Genomic DNA, 23,812 nt, shown 5'->3' with positions numbered 1-23,812 from the left:
GTTTCATATGAACAGTAGGTTGATCTATCAACCCGAGTTTTAGACTTGGGAGGATATATGTGATGGAACTTGATATCCTGGACGGCATCACCCTTGTAGTTAATGTTCAAAACAGACAAACTGAAAACTGGTGTCACAGTAACTGAAAAGCACCTGCATGTGGTCACACACACACACACACACACACACACACATATATATGCTTGAAAAAACATGTAAGTGACTGCAAAGCACCAAAAGCAAATAGCCACGTTATTATTCGAATTAATTATTTGAAACGCTGAGGCAAAGGCATTGTTTTGAAGTAATTTGTTATAAGGCCTTAGGGAAAGGTATGGTGCTACGCTATAGAAACCTGGGGACCGTTATGAGACTGCTCAGCGTTGTTAATGAAAGGTCTTTCTTTTCTTTTTCTTTTAAACTTGGGAGCGAGTAGCACGCATGTGTGGTGTCGACATCATTAAGAAGGTGTTTTCTTTAGCTCTGCTCTCTCTCTCTAGCTCGCTTTGAACTCTACAGTGTTTAATAAGAGAAAGTCAGTAACTCCAGTTCCTTTCTCTTCTTCTCCTTCTTCTTCTTCTTCTTCTTCTTCTTCTTCTTCTTTTTCTTTTCTTCTTCTTCTTTTCCTTCTCCTTCTTCTTCTCCTTCTTATTCTTCTTCTTCCTGTTCTTCCCCATATTACCCAGAACACGGTCTGTGTTTACAGAGCTTAGCAGAGGATTCCAGCCACTTTCCTGTAACCGCAGGAAAGGTTGGGGGAAATAATGATGAATTAAATTCGGAGAGCACTCAAACACACATACGGACCATATCTATCACTGTGCTCAGGAGAGGAACCGCAGGCAGGGGGGCTGCTTGTTGGATGCGGTTTTTTTTGGGGCGTGTTTGTGTGTACGTGTGTACGTGTGTGTGTGTGTGTGCGTGTGTGTGTCTGTCTGTGTTGCTTTTGCAGCCCCTCGACTCTGCATTAGGCCAAGACGCAATTTAAGGGGCATTGTGCCAGGTTCTCAGAAGTTCAAAAGCTCAAGACAAAAACAAGGCAACAAACGAAGTACACCTTTAAAACAGTAACTAGCTTGTTTGCTAATGCTAGTTTGGTGTACCAGGAATTTTTTGCCAAGAATTTTAATAAATTATATTTATTTATTGTCAGTTTAATACAACCAAGAGGCAGGACTAGTAGGACGTGTTTTTAAAAGTTCTTAAATCATCTGGTAGAGTTGCATTGGTGCAGTAGGCCTAGGGTCATTTCCTCTTTTCTGCAGGGAAAAAAACCGGCACACTGCATTTAGAAATGGAGTGATGACAGCTCTACAGTATGTTTATTATTCCTCTGTGGGTCCGTCCAGCATGCTCTTCCTACGTGCACTCAGCTCTGCCTAAGCACAGTTCCTCCTCTCGAGCTATTTCTCTTTCAGAGAAGAAAAAGACCCTCATAGTGTCTTGGGAGTTCATGCAGACGACAGACTCGACACCACCCCCCCCCCCCCCCCCCCCAGGCCCCAACCACCACCACTCCTTTGGCGCAGCCTAGTGCATGCTGGGTAAGGCAGTCCGAGGCCCCAGGTGGAAGTCATCAGGGGTCGACGCCCTGTGCTGCAACCCCTCAGCCTCGTCCCAGAGGAGTAGGCTCTGACAGCGCCCCCCGGGCACTTCCACACGGGGGTGTGATTCCTCCGCCCCCCTCCACCTCCCCCCCCCCCCCACACAAAACTTCCCCCTGTTATCTCAAGCTCTTGCACTGAACAGAGAGATCCGACACGATCAACTGCCCCCCCCCCACCCCTTGCGCTCACCTGGGTGGCGCTCCATGCAGTGTCTGTCTGTCCATGCATGCGTTTCTGCTCCGTCGGGATCCATCGCTTCTTTCGTTCTCATTCTTTAGGGCAAGTTCACAATATGAGTATATTTTTTTTGATATCCCTTTTCAATCAAGGGGAAGGGGGAACACAGTATACAAACTTCAAGTGAAATCTTGAGGTTTAAACAATATTTTCACACATACATAAAACAGACGAGCTATCGCATGAACACGGGCCTCTTCCTTCACACACCTCACTAGACTTCAGAAAGGAAACTAACAAATCCAGCTCGACTGTGCTTCTGTTCCTCAGACCGGTAGGCAATGGGCTATGTGGATAAGACCTTGTTGGGATGTGTCTAGGGGTGGGAGCTGGGGATGTGTGGGTGACGGAGGTGCTACTCAGGTCACCGTTGAGATGTCCGGCTGGACTGGGTGAATATTGGGGTGCAACAGCAGCGGCGCAGCTGGCAGTCATTAGCCCCCTTGCTACCGCTAATGCTAACGCTAACGACCTGACCTGATCTGTGCCCCCAGGCCACGGCGGCGGCCACCAGCGCCCTCCGAGAGAGCAGCATGAAACTCAACCCTGAGGTGGAGGGCAGCATCATCAGAGTGCCCATTCCCATGTGAGTTCATTGAGCCTGGAGAGGTGCAGAGGGCACTCTCTCTCTCTCTCTCTCTCTCTCTCCTCTCTCTCTCTCCTCTCTCTCCCCTTCTCTCTCTCTCTGTCCCTCTCGCTCTCTCTCTCCTCTCTCTCTCTCTCTCCCCCCTTCTCTCTCTCTCCTCTCTCGCTCTCTCTGTCTCTCTCTCTCTCTCTCTCTCTCTCTCTCTCTCTCCTCTCTCTCTGTCCCTCTCTCTCTCTCTGTCCCTCTCTCTCTCTCTGTCCCTCTCGCTCTCTCTGTCCCTCTCTCTCTCTCTGTCTCTCTCACTCTCTCTGACCCTCTCTCTCTCTCTCCTTCTCTCTCTCTCTCCCCCTCTTTCTCTCTCTCTGTGAATCTCTCTCATCACTCTCACTTGTGCTCAAGTCATCACTCACACTTACTCACTTTCAGTTTTTCACTTGCCTCTAAAATCTGTGCGGTCATCCCCCGAGACCTGTTTTTCTGTTGCCGTTAAATGCTACCACTGCCACTGCGCTAGATTGTATGTATTCAGTGTGAAAACAGGTGGCCCGAGGCCTTCCCACTATGCAGACCCTGCTCTACAATTTCACTTCCTACTTTTTTTAATTTATTTATTTATTATGAACAGCAGAGGATCTGTATCCAGCACTAGAAATTACACGAAAGGGGAAGGAAAAATCTCCGCTGTGGTCTTGCTGACCGAGACACGTCTCTGCCGCCAAGCCAAATAACTTCATGTGTTGCTTCCTCTTTCTCTCCGCCACAAAAATGTTTGATTGTGAAGCAATGCAGATACAGCAGCAGGTGCTTGTCAAAGTGCTTTGGATGTGTGCTGAGGGGGGGGGGGGGGGTTGGGTTTATTTGGGGGTGCAATCAGGCGAAGCATGCGAGATGCATTTGCATTTCCATAGAGCACGGCCAGCTTGATTGGCTCGGAACGACTAATTACGGACATTGTTTGTAGTAAACAGACACTACAGCTTGGACTGTTTACAAAAGATCGGCGGCAAATGCCAATTATGAAAGGGGAGGAACTTTTACACCTGTTAAAGTCTTTTTTTGTTTCTTCAGTTGAGTTCAGTTTTTTTTTTTCACTATGGCATAAAGTGGTGAACTGCCGAGTTGTATTGAAGTGGTGCATGTCGCTAGGTGGAAAAGGCGGATGATGTTTTTTTTCTTAGTAATCGACACTGACGGGGCTGTCAGCTCCAAAGAACCGCTTGGGTTCTTTCTTTTAGCTAGAGCTTTTTTGTCACCTGCCATATCTGCCATCTATATTAGAATATCTTTGGTAGAAAAGGGAAGGGAAGCATGTACACATTAAAAAGAAATAAGCGCTGGATGCGTACGGTAGAAAATGGCTCCTCTGAGGGACCCTCTGGAAGGCCTTCACTGACGCGTCTGGAAGGCCTTCACTGATGCGTCTGGAAGGCCTTCACTGACGCGTCTGGAAGGCCTTCACTGGTGCGTCTGGAAGGCCTTCACTGGTGCGTCTGGAAGGCCTTCACTGGTGCGTCTGGAAGGCCTTCACTGGTGCGTCTGGAAGGCCTACACTGATGCGTCTGGAAGGCCTTCACTGGTGCGTCTGGAAGGCCTTCACTGACGCGTCTGGAAGGCCTTCACTGGTGCGTCTGGAAGGCCTTCACTGATGCGTCTGGAAGGCCTTCACTGGTGCGTCTGGAAGGCCTTCACTGGTGCGTCTGGAAGGCCTTCACTGGTGCGTCTGGAAGGCCTTCACTGATGCGTCTGGAAGGCCTTCACTGATGCGTCTGGAAGGCCTTCACTGATGCGTCTGGAAGGCCTTCACTGATGCGTCTGTTCTTTTTGGCACAGGGTGACCAGGGAGCACAGAGAGAACCTGGCCAAGTTGGCCAAGCAGTTCAGCAACAAGTCCAAAGACTCCCTGCGGAGGGTCCGCTCCGGTGCTCACAGCCAGCTGAAGAAGGCCAAGGAGGGCGTCTCCGAAGACACCGTTCGGATAATAGAAAAACAGGTACGACCGAAATGCCGCGGCTCATTCGTGTGGCGTCTGGCGTCGCCATACAAATATATATAACGTGTGCGTCTGGAGACAGTCGTGGTGGTGAAATGTCGATTAAAAGTGGTTAGAACATTAACAGCTTTTGAAATTTTTAAACAAGTCCAAATGTCTCCAGAAGACAGGGCTCACGGTAGGATTGAAAATCTTTGCCAATGAGGACTGTAGAAATAGACTTGTTGACTTTCTGCGGTCTTCTAGTTGACCAATTGGAATGAGTAGTCTCCAGACTGTCACCATACGGTGTCAAAGTCACGACTGACCCCAAGAGGCTAAATATAGTTTTGACATTCTGATGTTGATGAATGAAACAGAATCTTTCATCTGTGTGTATTTGCTTTGGAGGACTATTTTTCGTACTTGCAACAAAACGTTAGGCTTGAAATTCTTACTTGAAGAACCATAGCTGAGGGGAAACAATAAAAAAGATAAATGTCTCAATCTGGGTGCTGGCTTTATTCTTCTGTGCTATTGTCATCTCTGCTTCAGATCCAACAGATGATGGACACCTACGCTGCAGACGTCGACAAACAGCTGGCTCTGAAGACAAAGGAGCTGCTAGGGTGAGGTGGCCATGCGTCAGCCGACAGGTCAGAGTCTGGGCCAGTACATGATACAACTGCGATAGGAAAAAAGGAAAACGTACACACACAAAAGACTCAGTGATTGCGATGATGGAGGAACGGGGAACTGGAAGGTGGCATTTGGCGCAGTCAAAAGTGTGCCTCTCCCATGCGTAAACAAATGTTGGCATGGCACGCCAGTGGCTGCTGGCTCCTCCGTCCGCAAGTCTTCAAACAAACTACGGAAGAGAAAAAAAATGGACTTTTAATGGGATTCGGGGTCCTCCTCCTAATCACGGCATCGCCACAAAGCACTGTGTTTATGTAGAAGGGGAATGCGCTAGATGTAAACTGTGTGCTTCTGCAGGGTTGGGGAGCGTCTCTATGGATCGGGAGGAGAACACATTAACGCTCCTGCCAACATTTGTTTCAGATTCATGGGTGTGTGTGTGTGTGTGCTGTGTGTGTGTGTTGTGGGAGAGCCACTTGATGGTCGGGGTCACTGTTTCCATCAATTTGTGAGAATTAATTGTATAGCTACCAATGTAAACACAATAAATCGAACACATCACTCTTTTCGCTGTTGAGGGCTGTTTTGTCTGTGTTTTGTTTCCTGCAGTGTGTTTTGAAGTCCTTCACTTCAGAGTTTGTTTCAACTCAGGTTTGCCTGGGAAATGAAAGCCGTCCCATGTTCATTAGCCATCTTACCACGTGCCTCCAAAAAGCTGTCGCCTGACCTGATATTTTAATATTTCATCTGTAACGTGCTTGTGCTAATTCAACTCATCCCTGTTGCGTAATGTCACACGTGGCCACCTAAGCCTGTGTGTGCAATTTTAAGGATCAGATCTCCTCAGCGCTAAGCCATTACAGCAGACACAGCAATGTGTTAACAACTACGTCCGCTCCGCAAAAAGCACAAACTTAAATGGACAAAACACCAGCGGGGTCAACAAAACAAACACGGAGTAAGGAAAGGCAGTGAATAGCAAGGGGCAGGCGAGGAGGGGGGGGGGGGGGGGGGGGATGATGTGGTGTGGTGGTTCCTGGGTCCATATGTCAGCAATTTGGGGGGCATTGTGTACCTTGGCTTGAAACAGAGGCACATGATAGATGGAAGGGTGAAAAATCCTGAGTTCCTTGGCTCCTCAACACTGCCCTGAAAATTGCTTTCAGCTGATAGCTCCATTTCACTTGACATTTATCAACTGGATTACTGTACGTCTCGCTGTTTACTACGGCCATGATGGAGCGGATAGGGGGTGGCAGTGAGGAGACCAAATGTTTTTCCTTCTGTGCCGTTGAAAATATACAACCAGAAATTGACTTGGTTAATGTTTAAATTGATAGTGTATTAGTGTGTGGTATTCTGGGAGTAGGCCCTTTTGTCCCCATGGACATTGTTACTGGTCATATCAGTCACGCCTATTCTTATCAAATCTCATGGCCACAGGAGATACCATAAAATGGTGGATATATAAGTGAATGTTGAATTTGCATGCAACTGTACAGTCCTTCAAACCCCATATGGTTTACCACTGGTTTTCTGCACGTTTTCACACACACGTCACACTCCCCTGCATTTGTTCTGTGGTTTTATGCATATTATTCAGCAGAACGGAATTATTCACAATTTCAGTCTCGTGACAATGGAGTAATATCGACATGCATGGTTTGGTAAAGTGCTAGCACTTGACTGACAACTGGGGTCTCCTGCAAAGAGAAAGTCCATTACCCACACCAGTCGGCTGATTATGCCTTGTATATGCACCGGACGTTCAGACGGTCGCGGGAGGCTCGAGAGCGCATTTAATCACTTCACGGGCACCGAATTGGCTCCCGAATGCCCGTCGTGTTCTCGCCTCTTAAGTGCACGAGCCACCCGACTGTCTCATCAAGAATCCAATCAGTTAAAGCGTGAAATGCTCTTCGCCTTAGATGGAAAGCTTTGTTTGATGTCTGCTCAGGGGCAGGCTGTGCTGAAAATTAACAGACTCGATATTCAGAAAGCGCTCGTTCGTTTCCAGGGAGTGTAAGAGAGGCAAAAGGTGGAGAGCGCGCGCTCCCATACATTATGCATAACTCATCTTGTGGGTCAGTATAAAATCCATCTTGAGAAATTATAATGTGTATTTAGCATATCTTTTTTGCTGTACCGGTTATTGCCCTTGACACATTGGTCATAATGCTGTAGGCTACTATATAGGAGCAGGCCTATACAGTTTCAAGGAAATAGGGTACCATGGAGATGAACATGCCGTTTTGGTTGGATTTTAAATGAATATGAATTAGAATTTCTCACAGCGTTACCAAAAATGTTACATACTTTAACACTATTCAATTAAATAAAAAAAAACGATTGCTAGTGCTTTAAGTGATGGCCTACTTAGATGAGAAATAGGATAGGTCTGTGTTCCTCAGATAACCAGGGGAGCAATAACACGGTAATCAGGTAAGTAGTCAAAGGTATAGGGAAATAGTTTAGCGTGCGCATCCGGGACATAATGACCTTAGCCTGCACATAGTTCCAGCCCACTAAAATATGCGGTTATTAGGTTCGGTAACCCCTGGATATGCACGTGTGCCGGCTCGCTCGCAATCTCCCTGAACAAGAGCGTCTTTGAGTTAAGAGTGGTTAAACTGTCTTTTCAAATCGTCTGGACATTATGATTACCGGCACGGGAGGAATTATATATTTAGCTTTGTGTCCGGCAAAATTTCCTGCTCGAGTCTTGATGTTAAGTGACGAGGGGTGCGCAAGATATCCCCCATATCCGAATAGTAGCTTATGCGTTCCTCTGGCGCAATTGACGATGTTGGATTTAGGGAGAGAGAAGAGGTTAGGGGTGGGGTCAGGGCAGGGCAGGGCTTGACGGGAATGGCGGACAGCCCAATTCATAAACCGAATCTGGACAGGAGACACCTGTTAAATATACAAATAAAACGAGACTTTTGAGACCTTCGACGTGTGGCACCCACGCTACAGGTTGTTGAGATGTACCATATTGTCCCATACAAATTATAGATTTATTAGAACTATGAAACTTTTCCAGATTTTACTTTAACACAATAATAGCATCAGAATATTCGAATGACAGAACATTTATAGCATCCGTATATTCGCATGAATGAAATAAATACACGCAACTATGAAAAATATACCTCATCTATATTGGCTTATAATGTTGACACAACATATGAAGGTGCCATTAGTTTTTCAGTGTGGACAGCTTTAGCTGGCTGTTTCGTTATCACTCTCATAATCTACCAACAGCCCATTAAAATCTGTAAATTTGTCTTGAACTGTGCAACATTCCTACTGAGGCAAAAGCTGTGAAAGCACTGATGATGCTCAAGAGGATTGAAGGTGTTGGGATTTGACTTCTCAGCATTTCAGATCTTTTCTGAGGTGAAACCAAAGTGGGCTTAAACAGTCTCAGCTAACCTCCCAAAACTCAAAAAAAAAAGAAGGAAACATAATTTGAGCATCATTGCAAAAGAAGGATGGCAGCGAGCCAGTCAGTCGGTCAGATGCTTCTAATTCTCATTCGTCCCAAATTGGCTCCGAGGGCCTTTTACCAGGAGTTCTGCTCAAGGGAAAGAAGAAGAGGGGAGAAATGGGAGAGAGAAAAAAGAGAGACTAATACATTTGAAGTAATACATGATAACCCCTTATAACAAAAGAAACTATCATTTGTAAAGCAAATGTTGGAACTGGACAGGAAGTCTGCTAATCTGTAATCCGATGCGAGAGGAAGGAAGGGACTCAGGAACCAGCCTTCAGAGCTTTCACCAATCATATTCATCACAGAGCCCAGGCCCAGACTCATTAGGCGACCAGTGCTGCACTTAACTAAACATCTTTTCCATAAAATAAATGCTTCCAGGTTACCCCGAGCCCAGGTCGCGCTCACAGCGCATCTGATCTCAATTACCTAGCCGCTGAGGCTCAGGCCCTAGCCGTTGGCGGCAGCGGTGGTGGCTGGTGATATCGGACCTCATCGTATTTGTGAGCTGACAGTGCCATGGCAACTAGGCAGGAGGTGAGCTACTCGGAGCGTAGATACGCACACTGTCCATCACGGAGGGGTGGGGGGTTGGGGGGTGCTGGTAGAGGAATGGGGGAGGTGGAGGGGGGGGTGGGGGGGTTATTGAATAATTGGTTCCTCATGTAGTTTCTTTCCCTCAGAATATTAATTACATGATGATTAAACCCCCTCCCTTGCTTGCTCGCTCTCCCTCTCTCTCTCTGTATGTGTGTATGTATGTGTGTGTGTGTGTGTCAGACTAAAGGTCTTGAAGTTGATACTGAAGGAGGAAGGGAAGGCCATTTATATAAATATATCTAGGTGAGGTCTCCTGGTTTGATGGGGTGAGCTGTCATTCATGTTTTAGAGGAGGGGTTGAGGCCAGGGGTAGGAGGAAGTGATGTTATTTATATGCGGCCTCAAATTGCTTAGTTTTTTGGCCTCAGATCTAACATTTTACGCTTACACTTATATTTTAACTAGATTTTTTAATTAACTGAGCATATGCTGTAAAAAGAATAGTGGAAAAGGGAAAACTATTCATAGCTGGACACAGCTGAAAATCTTACATTGTCGTTATTTATTTTCACTTATTTTTTAACGCAGCTTTGCTTTTCCAGAACCAGAGGTGGAATAAGTAACCTGTGCTTCATATAACTATCGGGTGACTTTATCTTTTATCACTGTTCCCTGCTTATACCATAACAACACATTTTCTTTCAGTCCCAGAGACATCTCGAGAACAACACTGACCAACACAAAATTTAGTCAATACTCCCCCATGTGTCTGTTTGGGGTATAACATGCTGATAGCAAGACCATGGTAAGACAGTGCATCACTTGTACTATACACAAGGTGTTACTTCAATATGTCCATACATCCCAACGTATTGTGTTTACTGAGTCATTGTTCATAATGTCACAGAGGGAACCTGTGATGTCTTTTTCATGAGGTTGCCACATTTTGTACCAACCAAACACCCAGTGATAGCATCTCTTTTGAAAAAAAAAAAAGAAAGAAAAGAAGCCGCGTATGCAACTGATTATGTGAGCAGGACTGTGCTTTATCCAGACGTAAAGCATGAACTCATGGCAGAGGCTCAGGGAGCTCAAGGCTTCTTCAGCTGTTTGGAGAGGAAGGGGAAAGGCCTCACTCTCAGAACCCCCCCCCCCCCCCCCCCTCCGCCCTCCACATCCCTAAGAGTGCTTAACTGTTCTAGAACCATCCACACTCAAGCCCTTTATTCCGACAGAGAACAAGCCTGTCAACCCTCTTATTGCCACAATTTTCCCAAGAGCGCTGCGTTGGAGAAATGAATGATGTTGGGCTCTCTGTCGGAAGCTTTGAAAAGCCTTTCGGTGTTCCTTATGTGGAAAAAGGCCAAACAACTTGGCAGGTGCTGGAAAGGCAGTAGTGTGAATGGTCAGTCATTTAAAGAACCATTCAAATCCAGAATCTCTCATTTAGCAGAACTACCTCCTTTGCTATTAAACCTACAACTTGGTTCAGTTGCCCAAGTGTAGCTGAGAGAATACACTCTCAGATAAGGGGCCGTCATTTTATTGAAAGGGAAATTGTTTCATTCAGTCACCTGCAGAGGGAGACAGTGAGTGGGTCGTGCTGATACTGTACTGCAAATAGTCATCAAACTTCAAAAGCCTTCAAATATCTTGTAATATAGTGGTGCTGTTTATGGCTTTGGACCAGCAGAATGTTTGAAAGATTATATAAACCAAACTCACACCACAGAAATAGGAATGAGACTGTCTCACAGAACCCAGTATTTCAGTTCCATTAAATCATCCATGAAAAATTAAGACTTGATAAAAATAAAGGCAGACGTTAAATTATGAATGAAAAAATGGCACACTTAAAAATGTCATGCAATGTACTGACATAATGTCTGAGTTCAATCTGTTCCCTGTGAAGATCACCAGACCACGAGATCTGCAAGGTAACGTCATGTCACTATGAACACATACACTCAACACAAATATAAACACAACACTTTTGTTTTCGCGCCCATTTTTCAAGAGCTGAAGTAAAGACTAAGACTTACTGCTCTCATACTTCTCTCATATTTTGTTCACAATTTTTTTGACTGGCCACAATAAAAGACCACTATAAGATTTGCAGTGAGAGGAATTTGAGATAAACAAACATTTTGTTTATATTTTGGTTGAGTGCAAATGCAGTTCAGATGGACAGCATGACCTTCTGTTTGCTCAAAGATATTGACTTCATCAGCCCTTCACTCTGTGATTGCCTGTTACCATAGAGACTGAGTGCTAGTCTATACTGCCCACCTCTCTCTCTTCCTCTCTTCTCCTTCTGTCTCCCCTGGCGTGTGTGTCTGGCCGAGGGGGAGATGGACCGTGACCTCCTGTCGTTTGTGCTCTTTGGGGCCCTGGTGTGGATGGTGGTGGCTGTCTACCTGCTCATCTGCATGTACCTGCTCTGCTCCCTGTGCTGTGGGCGCCACCGGAGGCAGGAGACGGACCTGGAGAGTTCAGAGGTCACAGGGGCAGAAGTGGTTGATGTCTTATGACGCACGCAACTCACCTCAGAACCTTACAAAGCTACCTCAAACTCAGCTCAGGTTGGTGCCTCATCGTAGTTATAGTAAATACTCAATATCATCTATAACAGTGGGTTACTTATTACCATAGTTGTTAAAAGCACAATTTCAAAGATGTACATTTAGAATACATAATAAGGAATGTGAGATTTTATGCTTGAATGTTTGAATTTATACTGGCACTCTAGTTGGAAGCCAGGGTTACATGTGTGGTAGTATTTACCAGGGTCAATACCATATTCCATACTTCATCATTATACCATTTGCATAAAAACTGCCTTGAGGTTCATTACATTTGATGTTTCTCACTATATGGAACTTAATATCAGTAGTGACCATCTAAACAATCATTGTCTAAATGCTTACCTGTGAACTCTCAAAGGTTTAGATATTTGAATAAAGTTGCTGATGTACATCAGTCGTTTTGATGCAAGATGTAATTTGAAGGAACCATTTAAGCCATTTAGATGGTATGTGCTGTTAGCATACACATGCATACGTACATCTAACATTCAGTTGGTACAAACATTTCTTTCAGTCATGTTATACATACATTTTATGGTAATAAGTATGAGCCACAACTCAAACAATCAGTGTGTCTGAAACTCACTGGTGTGTGTCTGATCTGATCGTAATGTCTGATGATAAGACCACGCCAGGGAACTACCTGTCATGGAAACAGGACATAATGTGAAGACAGTCATGTTTAATGTGTGTGTACATACAGATTATTGGTTTTCCATTATAGCTCCTCTTGTGTGTTACTGTCTTACTTTATCCATGAACGAACATGAAGGCCATGTCATGTATACAACATTTGATGTTCATTTCCAAACGCCCTAATGAAACTAGATCAGTTTTCAAAACACTGACAGCCACGATGTGTGTTATTTCAGATAATATTTTAATTCCATTAATCAAAACTGGCATCTGAAAGTATTGAAGCCATACATACATACATACATACATACATAGATTTGAGTTCCGATTAATAGCTCCACGGTCAGAGTGCTATAGCTTTTAATACAATTCCAAATGTATGAATATTAGACCAGGGCCAAATTCCCATATATTAGACCTGCGTGTGCACTAAACAACATAGACTGTACCACATATTGTACTTTTGAGTGGCATGCAGTCACCTTTACCTACAGGCAAGCAGTGCTGATGCTAGCGATGGACTGGACATGACTGGACGGTGTAGGCGAAACACAATGAGGTTTTGTCAAGCAGTTAGCCACACAATAGTAACTGTGTAAACACTACTTTGGACTTTTGGCAGGATTACAGATTTGGTCAGATAGGGAGGGTGTACCAAGGCCATTAGTCACATTCCTTGGAGACATCAACAAAATATTAGTACATTTCTGGGAGAAACCGCGCAGATTGTGTCACGAGAGAAATATGGTGCCAGTGTAAAACTTAAATCTTTCATGTTGAACCAAGAAAGAGTGGACTGTTCACCCTTTGTAATATGATATGATGTTGTATGAAAGATAACAGCATACCAGCGTTCCTCCGCCCCTCTTAAAGGCCACCTCTCAAAATAATAATCGAAAAGTCAGAATAATGATTAATTGTCTTATGTGTTGTAAGATTTTGTTGTAGAATTTCCATTTGGATAATATGCAGCACTTTACCTACGTAGTGACTCACACGCAATGCGCTGCGGTGCGCCGCGGCGATGGGAGAGGTTTCAGGCATGACTTCATTTCCTCCTGGGCGTTGTTATAGTGTCAGTGGTCTTTAAGGCGTGGTGAGTTTGCTGTAGAAGTTGTCGACACACTTTTCATTTAGAGGTAAACGAACGTTTCTCTGTTTTTTATTCTTTTAAATGTTGCAATTTGATGTATCAAACATGTATACTGTCGCCTGTGATTGAGCATTACTTGGACGCAAATTTGTTCAGTGGGTTATTTCCCCCCCCCATCATCAACAGTGTTTCAGTTTCTCCTTACAAATATCTAGACTCGCAACCATATTTATCGTGAGATAAACTAAACTTAACACCTTTAATCCTTCATTTGCGATTTACGATCGTCTGTTTGTGATATTGTCCAACCTGCGTGAGGATGACTCAGGTGCTAGCTACACTTTAGTTCCCTCAGCAACATATTCAGGTTTTAAAGCAGCAATAAGTAGTTCTGTTCCAAAACTAGCACGCTAACTACCTAAAAGGCATGCAAAAATCTTGCAAATACCACCAACAGCCCAGTTGACACTGATAGAAGCTTGCCAACACGCTACCTGGAGTCTTTTGGCAGTATAGCTGGCAATGTCATGCTGTAAAAGCTTTTTTTTCATTTTAGCAAGGTGTTCCAACACAGAACTACATAGTGCATTTAAACCTCCGGTATCCATGCCCCTCCTACCCTAGTCTGAATGACCAGGTCATGGCCCGGGGCTAGTTAAAACATTCCAAGTACAGCAGCTTTGAAGTCTCCTGCATTTTTCATGTAACATCAGTGTTTTTCTCTACAGTTTTGTCAAGACTACCTCACGTTCAGAATGTCTGTTTGGGTCAGTATTCGCACATTTTAATGAAACACTTAAAGCAATACTGTTATGATACATACAATGTACATTTGTTGGACCTGTTTCTTGAATATGACTTTGAAGAAGATGTTTTTTTTTCTAGGATGACCTGGATCTTCTTCTTGACTCACCGTCGTCCTTGACAGCGAAGGTAATTTAGTCTTTTATAAAAAAAATCCTCTTTTGTAGCTATGCTCAGTTTGTTTTTGACTGCATCTTTAAGTGGTTGTTGAAATCAGATATTTATTACTGACAGCCTACAACAAGTGGAACCATCAAGGAGAAACCAGGATTCAAAGCCAGTGAGGATGCTGCTGCCTTGCAGAAGGCCATAGAGGGCATTGGTAAGCATGTCAACTCCAAACCTCTGCTTCACCAGCCATGATTGTTAATTCATCAGTGCATGCATCTGTCAGTCTGCCCCAGGGCAGCTGTGGCTACAGATGTAGCTTACCACCACCGGTATGACTGTGTCTGAATGAATACTGGTCTCTGTAAAAAGCGACTTTGAGTACTTAGAAAAGCGCTATAGAAGATAAATAAAATAATAATGTATGTGAAAGGGTACTCTTATTGAGGAAAAAATCTAAATAAGTCCAGATGTGTCCAGGTGTTTCTCTCTCTCTTACTCTCTCTCTCTCTCTCTCTCTCTCTCTCTCTCTCTCTCTCTGTGTCTGTGTGGTGTACTTGCAGGAACTACTGAGAAAACCTTGATTGAAATCCTCACGCAGAGGAGCAATGCTCAGCGTCAGCTCATCTCCAAGGCCTACCAGGAGGCTACAGGAAGGGTAAGCATATCTATTACACCCATCTGTTACAGCATTTAAAAAAAAAAAACGTACGTTTATTATTGTCCTCGTGTAGGTTGCTTCCTGCAAACAGATGTTGGAAGCAGTTCCTCACTGTTGTTGGTCTTGACCCTGCTGGCCTTCTGTGTATCTGCAGGCGCTTGTTGATGACCTGAAGGGGGACACCAGTGGAGATTTCGAGGATGCACTGGTGGCTCTGGTCACCCACCCTGCTCAGCTGGACTGCCAGGAGTTCATCAAAGCCACAAAAGTAAGAGGTTTTGTTAGTTCATGGTGTTAACCCTTGGGGCTAGTTTCCATACCTTATGCATACTCAATTTTATTTATAAAGGAGTTTTTGAACTGTTAATATGGCTTTGTATATGATGATGCTAGCAATCTGTTATTATATAGAACTTAATTCGGTGACTGACGTAAACTGGCACAATATTGTATAGTATATTGGAAACTGAAAATCAGTCGGATCTTTATATGTCATTATCATACCAACCCTTTTTTTTGTCTCACAGGGAGCTGGGACGACTGACAGCGCTCTGATAGAACTGTTCGCTGCCAAGTCCAACAGGCAAATTAAATCCATGTCTGAGGCTTACCTAGCAGGTTTGTATCTCATATAGGATGTTCATCTCTGCATTTGAAAGTGTACTTCGTGATGATACTAATATATATCTCTTGTTTGGGGATAGACACAGGAAGAGAACTGAGCCATGACCTAAAGTCAGAGGTGTCCAGTGACTATGGTAAAACTCTACTCATCCTGGTGGAGGTTGGTCCCATTTCAATGCATTTCCATCCAAGATTTCAATGAAATAAATTCATCTTACGACTTTCACAAAAAAAAAAAAAAAATCTTACGACTTTCACATGGACTGGCCTTCCCTTTTGCTTTTCTCACCTCCACCACTAGGGGAAGCGGGATGAAAGTACTAATGTGGATGCGGCCAAAGCCAAAGCGGATGCCAAGGTGAAGTTGCTCGTCACTCCATAACTTTGTCACTTTATCTGACACACATCAGGGTGAAGTTGAGACGTTTGTCTTGGAATGTACATGCATATTTCCTCCACATTGCAGACTGTGTGTATTTCCAGATTTGAATACTTACAAGGGTCATTTCCTAAACCAGTAGTTAATTAAATGTTCTCGTAATATTCCCTCGCATTTGCTGTAGAAGTAGGTCAATTGATCAGTCATGTGTTTGACATTGGGGTCTGATCGTAATTTCTGTGAGTGCTTCCTAGCAATGTCCTGTCATTGAAATGGCGTTCCAGCTAATGGATGTCCATGCCTGTGTCCTCCTTGCTCTGTCTCCTTGCAGGCCCTTTATGAGGCGGGGGAGAAGAAGTGGGGGACGGACGAGAGCAAGTTCATAGATGTCTTGTGCCACAGAAGTGTTCCTCAACTGAGGCAGAGTGAGACTCATTCTCTCCCTTTTCAGAGCCACAGGGCATGCTTCTGACATGACTGAACTCAATGCATACGCTGCTCGGTCCATCAACCGAGGTTCGGTTGGTCCTTGGATTGATATATGAGCTTTTTCACGAGACACACCTCTACCAGCCTGACGTGCTGGCCAATGTCTGTTATGTGTGTTGTGTGAGCAGCACTCAGTGTGCCTTTGGTGTTTCAGCTATGGTGGAGTATAAGAGCATCAGTGGGAAGACCCTTCAGGAGAGCATTGAGAGTGAGATGTCAGGGAAACTCGAGGAGCTGCTGGTGGCCATCGGTATGGAGAACATCTACCTCACCCTCGTCATGAAATACTTGCTGTGTGGGACCAGTGTCCCGTGGTTGTTTCTTTCACATGTCATCACACTTCAGTTGTTGTCATAAACATGATATGGAGGTACCTATAAAACACACTGAATGATTGTTGTTGTTTTTGCTTGCAGTGAAATGTGTGAAAAGTGTACCAGCATACCTGGCAGAGAGACTGTATAAAAGCATGAAGGTAAAATGGCAAAGGAGATGAACATCTTAGAATACTATGTAACATTTCTATTCTTTTTGATACCCACTGCTCTGAATAGATAAGGTCCTTGCAAAACTCTCAACTCCCCATGACTTCCTCATTTGATAGAGGAGTTGTCACAGCGATGCTAGATTTGCAAGTGCCGTGACCACATACTGCAACTATTCCAGTTGCACAGCGGCGTGAAATGACAGTTGGGTTTTGCTTGAAGATAATTATATCTTCCCATCATACTTCTATATCCCATCACACTTGTCATTCATAGACATCCCCATAGTGTGTGGTCATACAGTACATACCCCGTTACCCATTCAGCACTCTATGCAGCGTGTTCCACATATTTCAGCCCCCGTAGAGGATTGCTGGGGACTGTGATCACTCATGTGGACCTTGATTATAAAATCCGGCTCTTTGTACAGGGTCTGGGCGCCACTGAGTCCACGCTTACTATTGTCTGTGTCTGTGTCTGTGGGTGTGTCTGTGTCTGTGTCTGTGTACAGGGTCTGGGCACCACTGAGTCCACGCTGACCAGGATCATAGTGGGCCGCTCCGAAGTGGACCTGCTGGACATCAGGGCTGAGTACACTAAGCTGTTTGGGTGCTCCCTGTACTCTGCTATAGAGGTGAGTTCAACCCAGGGATATAAAGACATCACAACACTGCATGAACACATTGCAATGCATGAATTTGCACAAGAATGCCAATCTTGTGCAAGTCGTTGAGGAATTTTGACAAATATGAAATAGAATATAGAGTATTATCAGAATGACACCAGAGGTGCTGATGGAGAAAATAGTTAGAATTTTGATACAGGTAAGTGCAAAGCATAGCATTACTGGCTTATTTTTAACCGTTGAGGACACCGTTTTGCGTGTGTTGTAATGCAGTGTTTGCCAAAGAAAAAACCATTAGCCGAACACAACATTGTCCTCTCCTTCTATACACCATATAAATAACATCATGTGTCAACCTCTTGCTTGTCATTGTGAGCAATAGTGTATTCAACATTCTTGGCAGATGTCAAACTTTTCAACAGTGCAAACTTCCATCTCTGAAACAGAGGTTACAAAGTGGTCTTGGTCTTAGTAATAAAGCAACTACGCAGAGTAAAAGCTGAGTCCTATGTTTAGCTATTTTTGACTTCATACATTATTGTTCAGTTTGACAAGATAAGAGTTTTTCGTAAATTGAGGGTGATTCCTCTCTTGCCGGTTCCAGTCGGATGTTGGGGGGAGTTACGGTGACTGTCTGAAGATGATCTGTGGCGCTGATGACTAACGCAGCCTCCAATGAGCTCGGTGGATGAGAAACTCTATCGCTCAGAGGAGGATGTAGCCCCGCTTCCTGTCCAGTGCAATCTGGCCTGACGCAATGCCTTCACCACAGACACCGCTATTGTCAATCTGATCTGGACACCAAGTGATTGATGCCAATAAAATGTGACTTTTTTTTTTTTTGTAATTTTCTCACTTGCTACAGAAACCAAAGCTTCTAAAATACATAAAACATTTCTGCTTTTATTGTGCAATCACTGCTTTCTTAATCCGTACTATCTGGCCATCTGTGCCTTGCCATAAGATTTCTGTTCGCTGGACTTTTGCCTACTTGATCAATAACATTAATCTCAATCTCAATCTAATCTCAGTTTGGCTACTTGTCCCCCTTTGCCCGTGGAACTCATACTCTTTTCTGGGCTATGCTGCTAATTTGATTGGCTCTTCTTCCAAGCTTTCATCAGAAGATGGTGCGGAAATCAGCTTTCCTGTTTTGCAACCAATCAAAGACTTCGAATCCTCTGATCTTTGGTCAAGAGAGGGCGTGTACTAACCGTCTGTGCGGCTGAATGAAGACATAGAAGCATTTGTGTGTGTACATGTTTTGGGTGGAGATGGAAGTTTCTACTCTTCCTGTTTTGGAATTCAGCTCTTCATGGTTTCGCCAACTTGTAGACCCTGTTCAAACCTGGTACTTCACTACATTTTGTAGCAGTTACAAAACTCAAGTGTTGGATAATTTGCACATCATCTCCACCGTCTTTATATGTATACTTGTGATGTTAGCGGGGCTGAAGCAGCGGTCCTAAAGCAGGACTTTTAATGCTCTCAGCTCCCATCTGTCTTAATGCAACCTCACGTCCTATAAGCACTTCATATTCTTGGAGCTTTAATCCCAGCTGGGACGATTTAAGACAACACTAGTCCACGCATGTTCATTTTTTCTCCTCATCTGTAATCTTACCATTCTGCAGCACAGGTTTCAAAAGCGATGCTTAGCGCAGTATTCCACCTCATCTTCACAATTAAGAGACTTTTTCTAAGTATGTACTGAGGGAAGGAAGCAGAAATTGCTATCGTAACGTATTGGCCAGGGGAAGATTTGAAAGAAACAACCCACTATTGTGTGTGATGTCACCTAGCATTGTTTAAATGAAATCTCCATTCTGCCCTGTGTTGACCCTTCAGTCTGAGACATCTGGAAGTTATCGCCAGACCCTGCTGCATATCTGTGGGGAGGAGGACTAACTGTGAGCCTGACCTCACTGCTGCCAGAGCCATCATATTTGCTCCATGTTTAATGCAAGGTGTAGTTCACTGAGAGCTGCCAGCGCAGTGCTACATGGTGCACACCTCAGTTCCACCTACTCACCGTTCTGCTTTTTCTCCCCGTCTTCATGAAGTAATCTGTCTGGATCGAATAAAATGGTTACTGTGAAACCCTTACAATAACTGCACATACTGTTAGTTGATATGAACTAGAATGTTATTTCTCAACTAACTTTATAACGTTTCAGATGTGTGCCTTGGCCTGTTTCCGAATGGCTGAAAGAGGTTTCTCAATGAAATAGCCTATAAAAAGGCAGACTTTAATTTGTCATAAAATTGTTAATTTCAAAGTGCATTACAGAATTGCAATAAAGCCAGTTTGCAAGAAACTGTATAAAGTTCTTCCCGTAGTGACATCGTTTTTCCAGCAGGTGGCAGTAACATATTCTTAATGTGCTATGATTATTCAGCCTTCAATAGCATCTTGATGCGAGCTACCTAGTCCGTTCATTTACGTGATTCAAAATTACAGTCTTACAAATCGCCTCATAAATTGGACAGGATTTACACATGGTTCCCAAATCAGCAAGAGTTATCTTACCGTCATCCGTAAGTTACTGATGGAGTCCTTTCTCTGATGTAGAATAATAGAAAGCCCCAATCCTATAATCCCAAAGACAATGCCTTGATTTGTGCCAATCCACAGACTGGATAAGACATGGGAAGTGCTTGTGTCAGTTGTCTGGTGAGAGTTATGATTGATATTTTGTATTATGTGCAGATAATATTTTAATCTTCTCTTCACCACATTGTGTGAGAGAGTCCACATGGAGAGGGTATCAATTTCAGTGAATGGGACGTCAAGCCGATTAAAGATTAAAAGTCAGTTTGAAAAAGAATTAAGGTCCTAAACTAGGCTGCCACAAAATCGACATCTGCTCATAAAAGATTTGACCAGACATTCAAAACGGACAAAGAAAATGACCAAGGAAGTCTTGCACTCGCTAAACACTTTACAGGAACACTATACTAATACTGGGCAGGGCCTCCCTGTGCTCCCAAAACAGCCTCAATTCTTACAGGCATGGATTCCATAATATGTTGGAAAAAATTCCTTTGAGATTCTGGTCATGTCGACATAATTGCATAACGCAAATTCTGCAGTTTTTTCAGCTGCACACTCATCTACCACATCCCAAAGGTGTTCGCTAACCCTAGGTGTCGTATTTAAGAAATCAATTTCAGTCGACTTTTGCTTTGCGACATATTGTATATTATTATCACGCTGAAGTAGCCATTAGAGGGTGGGTAAATTGTGGCCATGAAGGGATGCACATGGTCAGCAGCAATACTCCAACAGGCTGTGTGGCCTCAAGAGATGATTGATTGGTTGTTATTAACGGGCCCGAAGTGTGCCAAGAAAATATCCCCTGAGCCCACTGCTGCATCAACTTTCTGTTCTCGGCAGACAGAAGTAACCTGACGGGGTCTTCTGCTATTGTAGACCATTCGCCTCGGGGTGTTGTGCATTCTGAGGTGCTTTTCTGCTCATCACAGACTGGTTATCTGAGTTACCTTAAGCCAGTCATCATTAATAAGCCTGACCACTTTTCGTTGACCTTTCTCATCAACAAGGCGTCCCTGTCCATACAACTGCTGCTCGCTAGATGTTCGCACCATTCTGAGTAAACTCTAGACTGATTTGCGTGAATATTCCAGGATTTCAACAGTTACAGAAATAGTCAACCAACAATCAACCCAACCCAACCCAACACCCACCCACTCTGATGGTGGATGGCTGATGGATTATGTGAAGCTCCTGGTACCGTATGCATGAGTTTATGCATTGCACTGCTGCCACACGATTGGCTGATTAGATAGATACATGAATAAACTGGCCTAGATGCACAGGTGTGCCTATTGAAGTACTCAGTGGGTGTATATGTGTGTTAAAGATGATAAATAACAGCCTTGATGTTTCCTTCACGGTACGAAAGACGTCTAATTTCGTTTAATGCTTTTCAGAAGAAACAGAGCAGCATGCCTTATTTGGAATGCATGACGTATGACCTGAAGGTGGAGATCCGTCAGCCTACAATGTAAAATAAGACGTAGCGGTTTATTAACCAAAAAAATATCAGTAAACCCAAGCTTGAATGGTCATCAAATATACCAACTTTAATTAAACATATGATTATGTTGCCTTCAGAATTGTGTTAAGAAATACAGTCATGAGAACAGCAAAACAAAATCACACCTCATGAGCAGGATTTGTTAATGAGAATTATCCGTGCTTTTGCGAATTTTGAACAGCTGTAGGATGGTAGGCCATCTATCGAGGGCAGGATTGTCGTTAACATAAAGTAGGCCTAATTCAATTGAGAGTTTATTTAAAATAACTGAAGCTTTTCCTTCTTAACATGCTGTTTTTAAAAGGTAGGGTTATATGCAGGGGCGGCCCTAGCACATTTGGCGCTCTACTAGTACTACTACTATACTAGGCGAGCTTCACTCCTGGCGCCCCCCCCCCAATAAAAAATATTTTTTTCCCCCACGAAAACGGAATTGCAACTTTCAAACGCCATTTTGCCCTGTAAGACTGCATTTCTTTCACATAAACACAACAACGATCGCGACGATGAACAAACATTAATTCAAGAACAAATCACTGAGAAAATGTCATGCCTGTGCTGGACTACGCTCCGGCCACGCCCCCTCTTCAACTGTTTATGGACACACACACACCTCCACGTCATCTTCCCAATCGCCTGCAAATAATGTTTTCTTAGTCTTCTAAAAGTTAATCTAAAATGATATAACAAAAGTCTGTATTATCATTAAATGTAGAGCTAATGTAATAGCTCTATTATGTAGTTATTAAGCATTTTGGTGTGTTTGGACAGCCTGACATTTTTTTATTCCAAGATGCATAGCTCTTGATTAGTTGAATCATGTCTAATTAAACTGGCTAGCTCGCTCCACCAAAACTAAAGCTGTCCAGATTTGATTACTCAAATTTGTATGACGCAAATTGCGGTACAGCTGAACTTGAACTGATGTTTCGACTGAATGGCAATAACAAGGAACGTCACAAGTCACTGGCTAGCTAGCGTTAGCTAACTAGCAAGATTACATACAATCCATTCGCTAAAGTTGACAATAGGCTACAACACTTGGATTTTTACCAGTATTCCTCACTTGTTGACAAGTTGCCGTGTTTGGCTTCCTTAATGGGTCTGCTATGCAACGAGTAAGATATGTGTAGTGTTGTTGCACTGGCTATTGGCTTTATATGTGCGCCCCTATTTTAATCATGTCTTTTTTTGTATAATGTAGAATAAATGGACATATCATTTTTGATATACCCGCCTCTGTAAAATCCTTAAAGAACTATGTGACAGGAAGTAGGAAAACTTCCAATGATAAGGTACATCTATTCGTCTTAACTCCACTAAAGTGCCGGGGGAAATTCACGCATTCCTGAACGTTTTCTTATCTGGAATTCATTCTAGGCTAGAACAGGATTTAAGGATTTACCTTTCTCCTTGGCACGTTTCTCTTCTTCTTCCTTTCTTTTCTTTAAATTGCGCCCCGGATGGCTTTTGCCTCTTCATTATTTTGTTCTTCAAAGTGTCTTGAACACACACGCACTCTAACCAAACGCCTCACTGTGCTAGCATGTTCTGACAACACCAAGGACATATGTACCCCTTCCGTTTTCGATTTTTGGCTCATTTTACCCTAATGTTAGATTTTTTTTTATGTCAAAATATTGGTTGGAGATATAGAAGGGGGCTCAAAAAAACTCTGTCCAGCAAAAAAAAAACCACAATTCTTGTTTTTTTTTTTTTTGCTGGGCGCAGTTTTTTGCGCCCCCCTCTGAGTGGCGCCCTAGGCGACCGCCTATACCGCCTGTAGGAAAAACCGCCCCTGGTTATATGAATAATACTTGCAATCGTGTCTTTCTTTTGCACTAACAACTTCTACTGTAGGTTGGAATTCATGTAATACCACATTTAGCCTAGTTTATGGGTTTAAATGGAGGCCTCCGCAATTGTGATGTTAGCATTTGGCACAAAAGACAAAGGAAATAATGATGACTAATAATGGCATTATTTGTAGACCGGTGTCAATGTAAGTTATTTGTTGCCTCTCTAATGACAATGACTTACAATCAATATTTTGACTGATCTTAAAGTACTTAATTTCTCATATGCTGTATATACACAATAGGTCCGTTAAGTAGCAAGAGATGCTGCGGCTGTGTCAGCAATTGACCTTAATTTTGATGCTCGTAACAGACTAAAAAGATGGATAAGA

General features: G+C 43.5%; 2 protein-coding genes across 3 annotated transcripts in view; both read left to right on the top strand.

Moving 5' to 3' along the window:
• Window positions 1-5,613, top strand: part of mrrf (mitochondrial ribosome recycling factor) — a 12,720-nt gene extending 7,107 nt beyond the window's left edge. Inside the window, exons 5-7 of the mRNA XM_012821195.3 lie at window positions 2,339-2,430; window positions 4,261-4,420; window positions 4,955-5,613. Coding sequence (XP_012676649.2) covers window positions 2,339-2,430; window positions 4,261-4,420; window positions 4,955-5,032 — 330 coding nt within the window. The 3' untranslated portion in view covers window positions 5,033-5,613. The remainder of the gene's footprint in view (window positions 1-2,338; window positions 2,431-4,260; window positions 4,421-4,954) is intronic.
• Window positions 5,614-13,329: 7,716 nt separating this feature from the next.
• Window positions 13,330-19,893, top strand: anxa3b (annexin A3b). Of its 2 annotated transcripts, none has more exons than XM_031578185.2 (14): window positions 13,330-13,434; window positions 14,117-14,155; window positions 14,274-14,321; window positions 14,427-14,514; window positions 14,864-14,958; window positions 15,116-15,229; window positions 15,489-15,579; window positions 15,666-15,745; window positions 15,887-15,943; window positions 16,296-16,389; window positions 16,608-16,703; window positions 16,870-16,928; window positions 17,450-17,572; window positions 19,412-19,893. In XM_031578185.2, the coding sequence occupies exons 2-14, from the start codon at window positions 14,144-14,146 to the stop codon at window positions 19,469-19,471; spliced, it is 1,017 nt and encodes a 338-aa protein (XP_031434045.1). In that variant the 5' UTR covers window positions 13,330-13,434; window positions 14,117-14,143; the 3' UTR covers window positions 19,472-19,893. The 2 variants fall into 2 exon arrangements, with proteins under 2 accessions (XP_031434045.1, XP_012676593.2); XM_012821139.2 differs by having other exon boundaries at window positions 13,331-13,434; window positions 18,168-19,893.
• Window positions 19,894-23,812: the final 3,919 nt, after the last annotated feature.

Source organism: Clupea harengus, chromosome 12, assembly GCF_900700415.2.
Source record: "Clupea harengus chromosome 12, Ch_v2.0.2, whole genome shotgun sequence".
Taxonomy (NCBI): Eukaryota; Metazoa; Chordata; class Actinopteri; order Clupeiformes; family Clupeidae; genus Clupea; species Clupea harengus.
The sequence above is the reverse complement of the archived record's forward strand: the minus strand, read 5'-3'. Positions and strand labels throughout refer to the sequence as shown.

Coding starts and splice junctions, on each gene's coding strand:
- anxa3b (XM_031578185.2), top strand. Junction 15,944..16,295: donor AAGCCAAAGCGGATGCCAAG/GTGAAGTTGCTC, acceptor GTCTCCTTGCAG/GCCCTTTATGAGGCGGGGGA. Junction 16,390..16,607: donor TGTTCCTCAACTGAGGCAGA/GTGAGACTCATT, acceptor TTGGTGTTTCAG/CTATGGTGGAGTATAAGAGC.